Below are 16,076 nucleotides of genomic sequence, written 5' to 3' on the forward strand. Positions count from 1 at the left end.
TCCTCCTCCTCTCTGTGCACACGGCCCGTCCGCTCCTCAAGCTCAGCCCCGCCTCTCCCTCCTCTCCTCAGCCGCCGTAACCGGGGCCTTCGTTGCCCACCCCTCCCCCTTTAATAGCCACGGCGCATGCGCCTCACTCGCTCCTCGCCGAGCTCTCGCTTCCACCTTTCCTCCGGCTCGCGCACGCGCAGTGTAAGCCGCCGGGCAGGCCCGCAGAGAGCGTGCCGTTGGCGATTGCCTGCCCAAAACGGGTGAGTGGGGGGGAGGGAAACACACATACAAAACAAAGTATAGGAACTTCACAGGCTACTTCCAAATTCGAATTCCCATTTCTCAGCTCTGGCGAGATTTATAGTTGTATAAATCAACCCGCACACAATAGGCAGGTGGCGATAGAGTAGTGTGTTAAGAGGCATGGAAGGGTCCTTCAGGCGTTTCGGCAGGTCAGCCTCGTTTTCTTATCGATAGTTCCCTGCAGCGGGGAGTCCCTGCTCAGGAGGCGCTGAATGGCACCTGTGCGTGGTTGGGTTGCTCACTTCACTGCGTTGGTAGGGCTTTACTCCCCCGGTTAGTGCGCGTAGGGTTGCAGCCCGAGATTGAGCCTGTGCAGCGTTGCAGGGTGGTCTTCTCCGTGCTTTTTTAGAAGTTAAGCCCCGCTGAAAGTAGAAAGGGGACTCGCTTCCAAGTAATTGTGTGCAATAGGATCGCAGTCTCGGACGCGCAGAGCGGTGGAGACGACTGCGATGGTTCCCGGTCGCGTACCTCTTTAAGCTGCAAAGCCTAACCCCATTTACCTGGTAAGCCCCATTTAATTTGGTGGGATTTACTCCTGAGTAGGCGTGGTTAGGATTGCACTGTAAACTATGAGATTCCTTGTGTGTGGTGGGGGGATGCTTAGCTATCCAAAGCAATGGATTAGCTTCAATTAAATCATTTAGCCCCGATGTATGTCACAAGACAGGTCATGAGATCCTGAATTGTACTGCAGTTGATTCTCGTTAATTTTTAACGCGTTTTGTAATGACACAAACAAAGATCAGTTAATGCGGATTAGTTATGGCTTCAGAAACGCAGATAAAAACTTCTATTTCGTCTATAAGAATGATACACTCGCCTTTTAACCGCTCTGGCTGTGCTTAAAGTGTGTTAAGGAGCAATTAATTGTTTCTTGCATCGTTTGGGCTACAATCCTAAACACATTTACTGTACTGGTTAAACCCCTCTGCCATTGGACACAATGAGACTTACTATTGAGTAAACGTCCCTAGAACCACCATGTTGACATATGACAGACCTTTTTCCGCCTCATTGTTGACAATCACCACCACCCCTGTATATTTATGTAAGCGCAATTGCAACAAAGGGGGCTCTTGTTCATGAAACTTATTCCGCTTTGAAAGTACCTTTCCGTGCAATTCACATTTTCGGGGAAGGAATGTGTTTAGGGCTGCAAGGTTTGTTCCTCATAAGATGAGCGATAAATCACCGGAGTCCCCCCCTCTCCTGCATATTTGTGGGAGAAATGAGAGAGCCAGCCCACATTAATTATCCTATGGAACCAAAGGACAATGCAATCCTATGCACGCTTACTCAGAAGAAGCCCTAGTGCGTCCAATGGAGTTTACTCTATGTCGATAATGCTGAACAGGATTACTTGGGAGTCGGGTCTGTTAAACTGCGCGCGCCCCGTTGAAAGCAGCTGGGTCTGCTCCTCAAAGAAAAACGTGGTTTACCAAATGCTGGGTGGCTGTGCATCCCCCCCCCCCGCCCTCTCCAATTTTCATTCCATGCGCGCCGTGAAGTGGAGAACAAAAAGGCAGGGAAAGTTCACCAGGTGCTAGGCAGATGCGGCGGGACTCCAACTCCCATCATCCTCAGCGGGCAGTGCCAATGGGAAGGGATGCTGGGAGCTGAAGTCTCGCAATGTTTGGAGAACCCCCCCCCCCCGCCTCGGGTACCCGTCAACTTGCAGTTATTCCAAGTCAGAGGACCCTCCCAAGTGTAACTAGGCAGTTATCCTGCCGCCAGCCCGCCATGGCGAGCACTGGGCGTGTGCCGTGCCCCAGCCAAGGCGGAAGGCTTCGGCCGCCGCCGCCTTGGGGAAAGACGTTAGCTGAGGAGGAGGCCGCGGGCCGCCTTCCCGCGCTTTTTCCTGAGGAGAGGCGGGAGCCCCTTCTCTCGGTGATGCTTCCCTCCCAGTGACTGCCCGACACGGGCATAGCGAGAAGTGTGGAGATGCCTGCTACACGTGTAGCAGGAGGAGGAAAGGGGAGAAAGAGACTCTGCCCTTTTCAGATAGTAGATTGAAGAAATCTCTTTTTTAACGCTCGTATTTTGTAGGCAAGGGAATGAAAACATCGCTGCAAACCGAAAGTTGGCTTCTGAGGCAGTAGGCTGTGGCAAAAGCGAAACCCTAGATCAGACTACCCCGACCAGGTATCCTGCTATCCAATGGATTCCCTCAAAAGGGATTGTCCTCTGCTTTTCTTTGGACTATCTCAGTGAGGGAGAGATAGGGGGGTCGTCTTCTGAGCAGCCCAGGACTACAATTGAGTGGTTTAGGCCCTTGGGCTGGAGAGATTTGGAAAGGAGAAGAAAATAAACTTTCCAGCATCTAAAGACCCTTATACAAGTCTATGATGCTACCACACTTGGGGTCACTTCACCTCAAGAAGAATAGAGTTGGAAAAGGTACAGAAAATGTTCCAAGAGGATGGAGCGACTCTCCTATGAAGATTGGTGCAGGATTTGGAAATTTTTTAGTTTAGATAAAAGCTGAGTACAAGGCAACATGATAGAAGTGTATAAAAGTATGCATGGGATAGAGAAGCGAGATAGAAAGTTTTTCTCCCTCTCTTATGGCACTAGAACTCAGATCCAATGAAACTGAATTCTGGAAGATTCGGGACATAGAAAAGAAAGACCTTCTTCATGCATCACATAGTTAAACAATGGAACTCCCTCCCTCAGGAGGCAGTGATGACCACCAACTTGGATGGCTTTAAAAGAGGGTTGGACAAATTCATAGATAAGGCTATTGATGGCAATTAGCCATGATGCCTATGCCCCTGCTTCCAATGTTGAAGGTGGCATACCTCTGAATATCAGCTGCTGAGAATCACAAGTGGGAAGAGTGTTGTTGTGCTCTTATTCTACTTGTGGCTTTGCTATTGGGGCATCTCGTAGGATGCTGGACTAGATGGGCCTTTGGCCTGATTCAGCAGCTAGGCTCTTTTTATGTACTACCTTCAGTATCAGAGGTACTGTGTCTCTGGATGCTAGTTTCTCCAGGTAGAATTGAGAATGTCCCCTGACTGAAACCTGGGAGAGCTGCTGCCAGTCACTGTAGGCAATATTGAGCTAGATGGACCAATGGTCTGACTCTGTACAGGGCCACTTTCCATATATGCTTACTGATTTTTAAGAAAATAATCCTTATGTTTTGACAAAGGATTTTTCTTACCAGAAAACAGTGGTCTGGGCTGGACAGTAGAGGACACAAGGCTGTTAACGTGATGGAAAAGAAGGCTAAATTCAGGTAAGAAACACTTAAACAGAAGAGCCTGTACTTAAAACTCAGCTGTGTTGTTGCTAGTGCTTAAATAGTTCGGGGGGGGGGGGGCAACAGTTTGTGAACAAGGATTGCTACCACTGCAGTGGAACTAGAAGCTGTAATATTACACAAGAAGCACACAGTAGCGTGATCAAATTATTTTTGTCTGTGCTACAGATTCCTGGATGTCAGACTTTCCCCTCACTTTATTTATTCATTTATTACCTTTCCTCTAAGGAACTCAAAGTGGTGTATACAGTTCTCCCCCTTCCCCTTTTATCCTCACAGCAACCCTGTGAGGTCAGTTAGGCTGAGAGACAGTAACTGTCCTGAAGTTGGCCCCTGAACATCATGGCTGAACTTCAACAAGAAGGAGCCTTCTTCCTGCCCAGTACATTATCTCTGGTAAATTTACAGAGAAATGTGGTGCATTCTCAGACCTCCCTTTGCTGGAGGAGAGTGCTCATTCAACCACCAAAGTATTTTGTTTGCCAGATGGTCTAGAATATATTGTTTAACAACACCACAGTTTTTCCTTTCCACGGAATGCTGTGAGGCTTGGCTTCTCTTTTCTTGACCATTAATTCTTCAATAATTTCTATGCAGATTGATTTTGTAGGTTTATTTTTAGTTCTGGAAGAGTAATCAAGTCTGAGCTTGTCTTGAGTGGTTGATAAAAGAGTTGTTTGATAAACCTAGGTTGTAGAGAAGCTGGAGTTGAAAGAAACATCACCTCCCACAGGTTGCATGCACTCACTGTGTCCCACTGTCACTTCTGGACTAACAGGTTTTGTGGTTTTGAAACAGTACAGAATGCTGCAAAACCTGCATTGAGGAGGGTGAGTCTGCAGGCCACAATCAGACATCCTTCTTCCACATCACTTTTTACTCTAGGGGGGAAACCCTATAATCTTGTCGTGAAGTAGGGTAGAAAATTCTCCATGGACATTTTCCCAGTGCTTTCTTTCTCCATGAAAAATGTTCTGTTTTATAAATTCATTAGTAACCATGAATGGATGCCAGTTGCAAATATAATATTAGGGAAGCTGAGTAGTTCCAACACTTACCATATTTTTTGCTCTATAAGACTCACTTTTTCCCTCCTAAAAAGTAAGGGGAAATGTGTGTGCGTCTTATGGAGTGAATGCAGGCTGTGCAGCTATCCCAGAAGCCAGAACAGCAAGAGGGATTGCTGCTTTCACTGCGCAGAAATCCCTCTTGCTGTTCTGGCTTCTGAGATTCAGAATATTTTTTTTCTTGTTTTCCTCCTCCAAAAACTAGGTGCGCCCTATGGTCTGGTGCGTCTTATAGAGCGAAAAATACGGTAGCTTTGTTTACTAAATACAAGTACAGTACAAGAAGCATTCTAAATTAGAACACTTTCTAGGCATCAGAAATTTTTCCAGATGGTGTAATATGCATTGGATTTTTTTTTTTAAAAAAAGAAATTTTATGGAAAAAAATTCTGGAAAACCTACATCATTACTTTCTTGGGACTGGCACGCAGGAATTGACCTATCATATATATCATCAGTTGATCAATATACAATCACAGTTATTTGTAACAATTTTAGCATATGTCTCAGACATATTGATAAATACAGTACAGTGTGGTTTTGTTGCTCTAATAACGCTGTTATTTTAAAAATATTTGGCTATTATTTGACAATGTTTGACCATCCAATTGATCATTTTTATTTTATTTTTTGGCCAGTCAAATGTGCAGCCCTGGCCTATCTCCTAGTCTCTCTAGCTTTAGAAACAGCAACAGTATTTTCTATATGTATTAGGTTACATATGCTCTTTCATACTAAGGCAAATGGAGGCTGCAGACAATTACTTTTATAATTTTCCCTGTCTTAGCATGTTCTTTCTTGTACCAAAGCCCGTGATGTTCCCTAGAACCAGAAATTCAGACAGGCTTGTTCAAGAATGTGGTCGCTCACGGAATTGCCTGTTGTCATCAAGTTACACCATTCCTGAAAGGCTTGAACTGGCTGCCAGTTAGAAACTGGGCTAAGTATAGGTATTGGTATACAAAGCCTCATACAGCTGGTGACCACAATACCTTATCCATTATATATCTGGTGCTGTTGCTCTGAGGTCCTGCTAGTGGATTTCCCATAATGGGCATCTGGTTGGCCGCTGTGAGAAAAGGATGTTAGATTAAATGGACCTTTGGCTGATCCAGCTTCAGGGCTCTACTTATGTTCTTTATTAGTCACTACATTCTGTAGGAAAGGGCCTTCTACAGATTCTGTCACATCAAGAGGTCTAATATGTGCAGTGTAGGAAATGGGCCTTTATGAGAAGCCCATAAGCAAGCAGAACATGAGTGCAAATGGAGCAGCACTCTCCAATTGCAAAAGCAGCATCATTCTGAATGAACTGGGGCCCGGGGGAAGAGTGCTCACTTGATCCTGCTTCTGTGCTTTGTGAAAGTCTTAAGTTACCTAGGGACTTGCAAGCTTAGTGGCAAAAACTGCTTATCTTCTTTATTTTATTTATTTTAAGTTCAAAGTTTATAAAAACACAGAAACAGCCTAGTCACAAAGGAGGTTCAGGTGGCCAGTTCGCTTCTCCGCATCTGACTGGGAATCGCAGGATCTCATACCGTGTGACATACACTTGGAACCGAGGTGGGAGATTAAAAGAACTCCGTATCAGGTAATAGACATGTTTATGTTTTATATCTTATTTGTAGGGCTTATTAACCTAGTATAAAAAGTAGCTGTGTCCAGTAGGTATATTTTTATTGTATTCCTTTTAAAACGTTGATCCGGCTTCATCAGTTGAATCAAGCAGGGGAAGAGATTTTCATTTAAAAGATTCCCCCACCTCCACTTTCCCCTTCCACAAAGGAGCTGCTCAAACCAGGTTAAACGTAAAAAGCAAACGTAAAAAAGCAACAGTAATCAGATAATTAAAACACAGATTTACCAAACTCTGAACAGCAGCAAAAACAAATATCTTTACTCCTAATTGATACATTAAGCAGCAGCAGATTCACAAGTTTGTTAACAAGGAAAGTTTTTAACCTCATTTTTGAGGAAGGGTGAGGTAACAATGTCATGTAAAAGATGTTTTTTAGTGGCGGACTTAAATGGAGGAATTAGCATTTATGTGTGAAGTTCCTGTTTGTTCATCTTTGGCTGAAAGTTTATAGATAATAAATATATGCTAAAAAGCACTGAGAGATATGTTTTTCAGACACCTGGCTAGGAAATTCCTTTACTTGTGGATGAAGAAGGCATTTGGAAAGGTCCTCCCTTCTAGTGCCAGGTAAGCAAAGCAAGTTCTTTGCTTAAAAATGATAAGCATTTCTCTGTGAAACTGGTCTACACAAGTGGACTTATGTCTAGTGCATGTGTAAAAAGTGATTATTTTGCTAAAACTGTGCAGAGCAGTGTCCCAGACAAGAGTGTTATTTTACATGGAACATGAAACTACAGTTCGGCCAAATCTGCTTCAGCCTGTAGTTTCAGATCCTGATTTGGGGGCAACTTGCAAACCATGCTTTTTTGTTGTGTCTGAACCATCACAGCCTCCTGTTGATTACTGGAGCACCAGGATGTTGAAATCCACAGCCTTTCCTTGTTAGCAGTGTCACCTGCTGTGCTGTGATATTTTGGGAGAGACTGAACTTCTCTGGGCTTTTATTGCTGGTACAAAATGAAGAAAAGAAAATCACTCATAAGAATTATTGAAACTATAATTGTCTCTAGGAACACTTGTTCACAGATGAAGGGCATGTTTTAGCTCACAGTTCAGCATGCTTAAATGTTGTTGATTTCAGCAGGACTAGAGCAGTCCAATCTGTGAACTGGAAGTGAAAAAAATGATGACTAAACAGATAAAGGGCAGAAGTTTACGATAACTGATTTAATATTGTGTGTATGTTTCCATTGTCTTATATGTTTTGTATTCTTTCCTTTTCTAGGCGCTATTATGATCAGAAGATACTGCGGAAGACCTTTGGAGGGTGGAAGGAAGAATGGTGGGTTATTTGGAAAGAATGGAAGCTCACCATCCGGGCTGACTGCCATTACAGGTCTGTTAAATGTACTTTCTAATACTACAGAGAGAAGAAATCCCATGTTTGTTGTAATGTGTCAAAAAGCAAGCTGTGCTATCTTAGTCAGCAAGCAGCCAGGCATGTTGGCGTTTTTACAGTTCAGTTCAGTTTTCCTAAGTGTATTTCTTCCTGTGTTCTTACTAGGAAGACACATTGGTCCAAACCATGGCTCACGCTAACCATAGTTTAGAGCCCAAATCATCCTCAGTTTGATCATTACAAACAGGACAAAAAAGGGGGTCAGGGATGCATTGCATCGCTGCTTTTCTTCTTCCTTGATATGTACAGCTGAAGGTAATTGTCCTGCAGTTCTGTACATTTATATTTTCCATGATCTTCCAAACCACTTTCTCATAAGCTGCCTGCACTGGCAATTCCCTGCTGTTTCTTTCCATTCCGGTGTTTCATGGCCAGTCACTCGGCCACCAAAATTCCTCTCTGGAACAGCACTATATGTAGCTTTACCGGTTCCTAGGCTTTGGGTACCCATCCAAATATAGCATGAACTCATCAACTTATTTTGATGAATAATTACTTTGCAAATAAATTCACAAAAGCTACTATCAAACAGAAACCCTCTCTATTGTCTTTTTGGCACCTGCGAAATATGCTTCTCTTTCAACAAAGTGTCCTTATCCCAACTGGTATCTGTCCTGCATTTGAACTGATTGTGTGTATGTGCTCCTGTTGCTTTTATAATTGAGTTTAAAACTTTTTATATATATGTAACTGTTTTATATTTGTTACTATATTGCAAATTGCTTTGGGGCGGCTTGTGGGAAGCAATTCATAAATGAAATAAATAACAAGCACAACAGCAATAATTACTAGCCCACAAAAGTTTTTACTAGGCCGCCTGCCTACACATAACCCATACACATTCATTTTTAAACAAAAAAAGGAACAAACTTCTCTGCCTGGGGGGGATTCTTACTTGCCTTAGGCAAGCAAGCAAGTGGTTGTTTCCCAGCCTGTTTTGCTACCTGTGTAAATAAATGACTACTTTCTGTGTTGCAAAAAATTACAATGCAAAAGCATTCCTCAATGGTAGTTTGGAATGAATCATCTGTATAGCAAATGGGTAGGCTGGGTTCTGACCCTTATTTGCTTTTGTTGGCCAGGTATTTCCTGTACAACCTGATCTTTCGGGCCTGGAAGTCCTACGTACTCCTGCAGCGAGAGAAGAAGGTGACTTATTGTGTTGCAGATTCACACGGTGAGAGAATAGAATCTGTTGTGGAAGCATATAGAATGGAGTAGGGAACTTGTAGCCCTCCAGTTGTTGTCAGGCTACAACTCTCACCACCCTTGAACTTTGTCCAGGTTGGCTCAGGCTGTTTGGGAGATGGAGTCAAGCAACATCTGGAGGACCACAGTTTCCTCAGCCCTGCAGTAGAAGAGCCTGGGTTGCTGTGTCCATGCTCTTCCAGTGCAGATGGCAGCCTGCTTGAACCCAGCATCGAGCCTTTTCTCTGCATATTTTGCTGTGTGTTAAATTAATCCCAGCTATCGAAGGAAGCCTCTGCCAAAGCTCAAGGGGTTCTCCATCTGCTCTGCAGTGTTTCTGAACAGCAACATGTATTTTGCATTTAGAGTTTTGTTGCAGCCAACACATTATTGGATAGTTCTCTGAAAACCTTGCTTGTTGTGAAATCAGTGAATTTCTACTGGGATCTCGAATCTTACAGCACAACAGTGCAAACTATGTTGATATATCTACTAAATAAACATTACATTAGCATCAGTAATTTAGCAGACATTTTGCTTAACTAGCAAGTTGCATTGCTAATTTAATGACACCTAAGTGGTGCCACCCATCTTTTCCTTACAATTGTCTTTTTCAAGAAGCTTTAGCCCCGTGCTCTGTATCCCCAGTTGAACCAAAGATTGTGCAACTGCATTGGCTTATCTTTACTCATTGCTCCCTCTTTTCAGTTTCCTTTCCCACCCTCCCCATGCTTTGCTGTTTCTCCCAGTGTAGAGAGGCAAGCACCTATGTATTTTTTTTTCACTGGAGAAAAAAAATACCCTTCTGGTTTTCAGATAAGAAAAGTGGGGGGTAGCACAAAGCGTTACTCTCCCTACCCCCAGTGTTGCTGCTCTGATCAAAAGTGGAGCAACACTTCCAGCAGCTGTTTTCAGGCATAAATACTATATGTGAGGCATCATCATGTATTAGTTGGTCCAGATGTCTTGGGAAGACATCTTTTTGCCCTGGTGGAACCATATTATTTCTTGTTTGTTTGTGCTATTTCTAGACCTTTTAATTCTCAAAGTTTCTAAGCTGGGTACATAGAAATTAAAAGCATATGACAGATAAGATAAATGAAATTTAAGTAGAAAAACAAAAAACTTTTCCAAAATGCCTGCTGAAATAGAAATGTCTTTTTCAAGCACCTGAAATTGAACAAGGATTGTTCTACTGTTTTCTTATATGTTGCTTTTTATAGTTTTATGCTATGTTTGTATACTGCTAAGAGATATTTAAGTATTGACTGGTTTAGAAATGCTAATAAGTAAAAGTAAAATAATAAGTAAAATAATCAATCTGGAGATCCATCATGGACTTACTACATTCCATTTGGCCTTCAGAGTCCTATTCATGTGAGTTCCAGAACTATGAAGCATTTAAGGTGCCATTCCTCCCTCTGTCCCCAGTGTAGCCCTATTTGCAGCTGCTTGTTGCAAAGTGCCCTTGCAGTCCTCCTGATGAGATACGAAGTTCCTTTTGTGTCTGAAAACAGTCTGATGTCAGTCTTTTGACCAGCCACATCTCTCTCCTGGAGCCAGGCTTTTTCCGTATGGGCCAAAAAGGATTGGGAAGTTATGTGTATTGGACAAAAATATGGAATCTTTAAAATACTTGTGCCTGCCATTAAAACCATGGCTTCACATTTTTCACAGCAGCAAAAATGAAAACGCTTTGGACGTGGCAGCGCTGGCTGAGCTATGTGGAATTGCGCCGGATGAAGCGCCGAATGCACTTGGAGGCCTTCATGTTCAGGGAAAAGAGTGCCTTGCGGTGAGAACTGGGTTAGGTTCAAACAAGGGTTAATGGGGCACATGGTGCTCCTGTTCCATCTTTCTACATATTCCAACCCTGAAACAATTAATTAATTCGTATCTCAATTAATATCTCACCTTTTTCTCCATGGAGCTCATGGCAGTCTTAGTCTGACACTCTAAACACTATACCACGTTGGCTTTCAATTCCACACTTCAGTTCAGACTCGCTCAACCTGGTTGTTCGTCTGGGCTACTCCACACGGACACAAGGGATTTCTGCACCCCTCGTGATTTGATCCCTCAATATTTGACAGCTGGCAGAGATGTATTATTTATATACTGCATTTACATCCCACATTTTTTCTCAAAGGCACTCAAGGTGGCATACACCCTTTTCTCTTATTTAATCCCCACAACAACCTTGTGAGGTAGGTTAAGTTGAGAGGCAGTGACTAGCACAAGGTCACCCCCCAGTGAGCTTCATGCCTGGGTGGGAATTTGAACCTTGGTCTTCCAGGTCCTAGAATAATGCTCTAACCACCATACCACACTGGTTTGTTCTCCTGCTTTTAATTGCTGGGTTTTTAAAAAAATTAAAAAGGAATGTTTTTCATGTTGTTCTGTGTTGCCACCAGCACTTAGTGCCACAAGAGCTGATGATACATGTTAATGATAAATAAATAGATTTCCAAGGAAACAATAACTCACCCACCTCCAAGAAGACAGTTTTTGAAAACTACTGTAATACGTAAAGAATGCTATTCAGTTAGTTGGTTGGCATGGTAAGTTGTTTATGACATGTAAAGGATCAAAAAGGGACCAGAAACATTGGGTATCTCTATGGCAGCCTTTACCAACCTGGTGCCCTTCAAATGTTTTGGATTACAACTCCCATCAGACCTAGCATCACATGACCGTGGTGGCTGGGGCTGATGGGAGTTTTAGTCAAAGATGTTGGGAGAGCACCACATTGACAAAAGCTGCTCTAAGAAGCAGATGGGGCTCTATAGTTCTCCAGCACATACATTCATAAAACTCTTTGTTTTCATCAGAGTTAAAGTCTTAAGTGTGTCCTAACCTTTTTATTTTCAACAGACTTGCATGGAGGTTGTGGAGAAAGAGATGGTCACAGAATCAAGTTGCTTGTGAAATGGATGGTCAGGCTCTACAGCATTGGGCCCAAGGCTTACAGTTTCGTGTGAGTGCTGGAAATATCAACCCTTTAAACCCTGTGTGCCTTTGTGTTGTGTGCACACACTAACACTCACCAAAGGCCCAGATCCAGAGTTCTCTGACAACCAGTGCAAGGGCTGTTGTAGTAGCATAATAAAGCACAATCTGAAATCCAGTTCAAGAGTTGCGCTAGCAGAGGTTTTGTTGTGGAACTGGTTGTGCAACAAGAAGTATAGGAGCTAGTGAAAACTGTGGCACAACTATCCATGTGAACCATGCTGGCTCTTTTCACCTTCTCTTGCACAAGCCATTCTTGCTCGCGCAAGTGTAACTAGCACACAGCTGAATTTCGCCCATTAGCTAACAAAATTATTATTATTTAATTGCTGCTGTTTGTAATGATGGGTGCAATTTCTGTGAATCGTTTGCAGATAAGATCTGCCTTGCCTCTTCTTTCACTGCCTTGTTTTCGGACCCTTATTCTTCCTGTTCATCCTTGTTGTCAGGCCTGGCTCAAATGGAAGGAGTGCTATATGTGCATCCAAGATGAGAGAAAGGAGGAGGCCAGGGCAGTGATGCATGAGCAGCACAGGGAGATGTGGAGGGCCATGAAATCCTGGCATGTCTATGTGCAACTCCGAAGAGAGAAGGAGCATCAGGACAGTGAGTTGTGCACAATGCTTTGGGACAAAATAGAGTTAATTTCTCTTCCAGCATCACAGAATAATGCATTTCTTCAAAGAGAGAAGTTTTTGTTTTTCCCTTGGGGTGTTGGTTGTCTCCAAGTGGGCTTAGGCATCTTCTGTTGCTCAAAGACAGGAATCTCGGCGATTGCACTGCCAGTATAGGATGGCCTGGTCCAGAACTGCAGAAAATCTCCACTGCCAAGAAATCCAGTAGACCACTAAAAGCCTGTACAGAAGGGTGTAGCATAATATTTCAAATGTGATGACTTTATTGCTTTGTTTGATAAGGGTGGAGCATAGTAGAAAACCATGTCTGGATGCCTTTGAGAGCTAAATACATCTGTGTGCCAAAAAGACCCTCTCTAGTTGGAGATTTCAAGAAAAGCTGTTATTCAGTGGGAGCAGCTCCATTGAGAGGGGAGATCCCATTTCCTTAATTGCTGGAAGGTGACTTTAGTAGAATTCAGCATGAATCTCTGAATTTCTGGAAAGGCTGTGAAATTAGAGCAGGGGTCAGCAACCTTTTTCAGCTGTGGGCCGGACCACCGTCCCTCAGACCATGTGGTGGGCCGGAGTATATTTTTTTTGGGGGGGGGGGTGAACGAATTCCTATGCTCCACAAATCCTCAGAGATGCATTTTAAATAAAAGCACACATTCTGCTCATGTAAAAACACCACGCAGGCCCCACAAATAACCCAGAAATACATTTTAAATAAAAGGACACATTCTACTCATGTAAAAACACGCTGATTCTGACTGTCCACAGGCCGGATTGAGAAGGCGATTGGGCCGCATCCAGCCCCAGGGCCTTAGGTTGCCTACCCCTGAATTAGAGATACTGCAGGTGGAGCTCAGTCCCTCTGCCCTTGTATTCTTGCGCCTAATTCAATTCTAAAATAATCTTAGAAGCAGAATTCCACTCTCTTACTCCTGTCGCAGAACACTGAATTGTAGAGTAAACAATATAAAAGTCCTGTTTTCATTTTGCTTTTTGCGTTAGTGATTCAGCACATTTTGTGTGTGTACTCCTAAAGAATCACAGAAACACAGAATTATAGAGTTGGAAAGTATCCAAGGGTCATCTAGTCCAGCCCCCTGCTTTGCAGGAATTGCAGTCCTGGTCTTCCAGCTGCCACCCCGGGACAAGAGCTCTAGAACAGCCTGTTACATTGCCCCCCTAGCTCAGCCCCTTCAGCACCCACAGTGGGGGCGGGGGCAGAACTTCTCCTCACTCCACCTTTCTTTACAAGCTTGAACAGTTGCTCCTTTGCAAATGCTAATTTGATTTTCATGCAGAATACCATGATCCTGCATTTAAATATCATAAAAGCCCTGAAGCTGAATCAGGCCAAATGCCCATCTAGTCCAGCATCCTTATAGTATCCAGCCAGATGCCCCAGTGGGAAGCCTGCAAGCAGGCACCATAAACTAATTTAGTTTCCAGCTCCTATTTCATACCAAAACATCTGTCGCTTGAATACCCAGTGCTTACGCACCACCCACTGACCCTGATCCTAGCACAGATATGATATTTTCTGCCTCTTTTGTTCCAGAGCTGGCCTTGCAGCACAACCGCACCCGGGTCCTCTTTCAGAGCTTCTCGATGTGGCGTCTGACTTGGGAACACAGACAGCAACTGCATGCCCACCAGGAGCACCTTGTTCAGCTGGCTGCAAGGGTCGCCTTGCGAAGAGTTTTCACACGATGGAAGCAGTGTATCCATATTCTCCTCATGGTCCTTTCCACTGGTTTGGGGGGACATGAGTAGTAAGAGTTGAGGTGCTTGTGTAACATGATACTTCTGGTGTTTTTTTTAAAAAATGACTCCTTTTGAACATGAGGAACGACTCTATATTTCAGTAGGTTTGTTCCAGGTCTGCAGCACTGAAGCAAAGACTGGGGAAGGCCCTGCTGTTTGATTCTGTGAGCCCTCGTGGCTCAGAGTTGGACCACTATGTCACAGTCTTTAAGAAGACATGCGTGTAAAACCATGAAAGTATTCAGAGAAGTTGATCACCGGGTGCTTATTTTCTCTTTTGCCTAACAATCAGGAGTGGGCACACATTTGGAAAGTATATTTAAAGTAAAGGGAAGAATGTTAGGATAACGCAGATTAACTTGGTGGAATTCACAGACGCAGGATGTAGATTCTTCCCCATAACTTTTATCCAGGTCAGTAATAAACTATTGAGAGGTTGATCTATTCTAGCTGGTGAAGCAAACTTTTTTCCTTAACCTGAATAACAGATGTGACGTTGTGTGCCCAAAAAGCTAAGAACTACGAACGTGCTGAGCGCCACTACAGATGTCACCTGCTGGTAAGAGGTTTGCCATATCTCTGGTGGCCTCTCTGGAATGACCTCTGACCAGGAAAAGTTGGTTCCTCCATGATGATTCTCCCATGGGGCCACTTTCCACAGTGGCAAGCAAGCACTGTGTGTGTTCAAGCAGCTGGAGGCCACAGCCAATCTCAGCTCCCTGCAGCATAATTTTAGGAAGGATGGGGCTGGAGATGAACGCACTGCAACAGGTTTGGCCCTCCATTTGTTGCTGAACTACTACTCCAATCATCCCTGGTCATTGGCCATGACTGCTGGGGCTGATGAGAGTTGAAGTTCAGCAATGTCTGGAGGGCCAAGTTTTCCCACCCCTGCACTACAGCTCCATGGCCAATGCTCTTGTACTGCTCCTCTCTATGTGGCTTGTGTAGGAGAATATCCTGGTGGTTTACGCTTAGACAGTATCCCACTTTGTACCAAAATCAGTTGTCAGAGGCTGCCAGTTCCCCATATCTCTTCTGTATGAAGCCGATCTTTATAAATCGTAAATAAGATGGGCTGTTGAAGACACACCTTTGCCTTTGTAGTAGGAGTGGCTTCTCCAGCGTGCTTCCTGCTCTTTTGCTTTTCACAGCACTGTGGGCTGAGTGCCTTGCGGAATAATGTTACAGAAGCTTCTGTTAAGCAAATGAGGATAAACTTGGCTCATCAGCAGCACCAAGTCATGGTGAGTTTGACCGTGTTCCTTGCTTCATTTACACTAAACCAGAACCTTTAATGTGCCTTCTGGGTCACATTGGCAAGAAAAATACCATCTTGTGTTCCTGAGTTGTTCCTGTGGTAGAAGCAGTGCAGCAAGCTATAGAAAACTCTGTGTGTGCTTGTGTGTAAAGTTAGGAACAGTTACTTACATATGGACCACTGTGTGACAACATCATGAAAGGATCTTCTTTGTGTACCTGTGCAGGCCAACAGGAGTACCCTGACTCTGACTGGGCTGGACTCAGAAATTATGGTGATGTTAGGGATAGGGAAGTAAAAGTTAGGGATATGGAAGTTACCGTAATGTGTCAGAGCAACCAATCTTCCAGGTAGCAAAAAGTTAGATATCATGTGTCGACCATAAATAGGTTGACCTACATGTGTGCTGTTGTCCAAATAAACTGTGGCCTGTCTATTTATATACAGCATTCGGATATATATTTAAATCCAATTTATTGGTATTTATATAATAGTTGTATCTTACTTTTTTTGAACTTACAGTGGTGCCCCGCAAGATGAATGCCTCGCAAGACGAAAAAC

The 16,076-nt window shown here is 43.6% G+C and overlaps 1 protein-coding gene across 7 annotated transcripts in view; it reads left to right on the plus strand.

Annotated features, from left to right (window-relative positions):
* The first annotated feature begins 20 nt into the window (after positions 1–20).
* The window catches only part of SFI1 (SFI1 centrin binding protein), a 32,704-nt gene continuing 16,648 nt past the window's right edge, over positions 21–16,076 (plus strand). For 2 of the 7 annotated variants that reach the window (XM_080986172.1, XM_080986173.1), the window contains exons 1-13: positions 21–251; positions 2,341–2,436; positions 3,467–3,538; positions 6,068–6,220; positions 6,764–6,835; positions 7,494–7,604; positions 8,750–8,844; positions 10,533–10,650; positions 11,730–11,832; positions 12,314–12,470; positions 14,049–14,210; positions 14,743–14,813; positions 15,409–15,501. In XM_080986172.1, the coding sequence (XP_080842298.1) occupies positions 127–251; positions 2,341–2,436; positions 3,467–3,538; positions 6,068–6,220; positions 6,764–6,835; positions 7,494–7,604; positions 8,750–8,844; positions 10,533–10,650; positions 11,730–11,832; positions 12,314–12,470; positions 14,049–14,210; positions 14,743–14,813; positions 15,409–15,501 (1,428 nt within the window). In that variant the 5' untranslated portion in view covers positions 21–126. The other 5 variants (XM_080986176.1, XM_080986174.1, XM_080986175.1 and 2 more) reach the window with 5 other exon arrangements.

This window comes from Podarcis pityusensis, assembly GCF_964106645.2.
Source record: "Podarcis pityusensis genome assembly, chromosome: 16".
NCBI classification, from domain to species: domain Eukaryota; kingdom Metazoa; phylum Chordata; class Lepidosauria; order Squamata; family Lacertidae; genus Podarcis; species Podarcis pityusensis.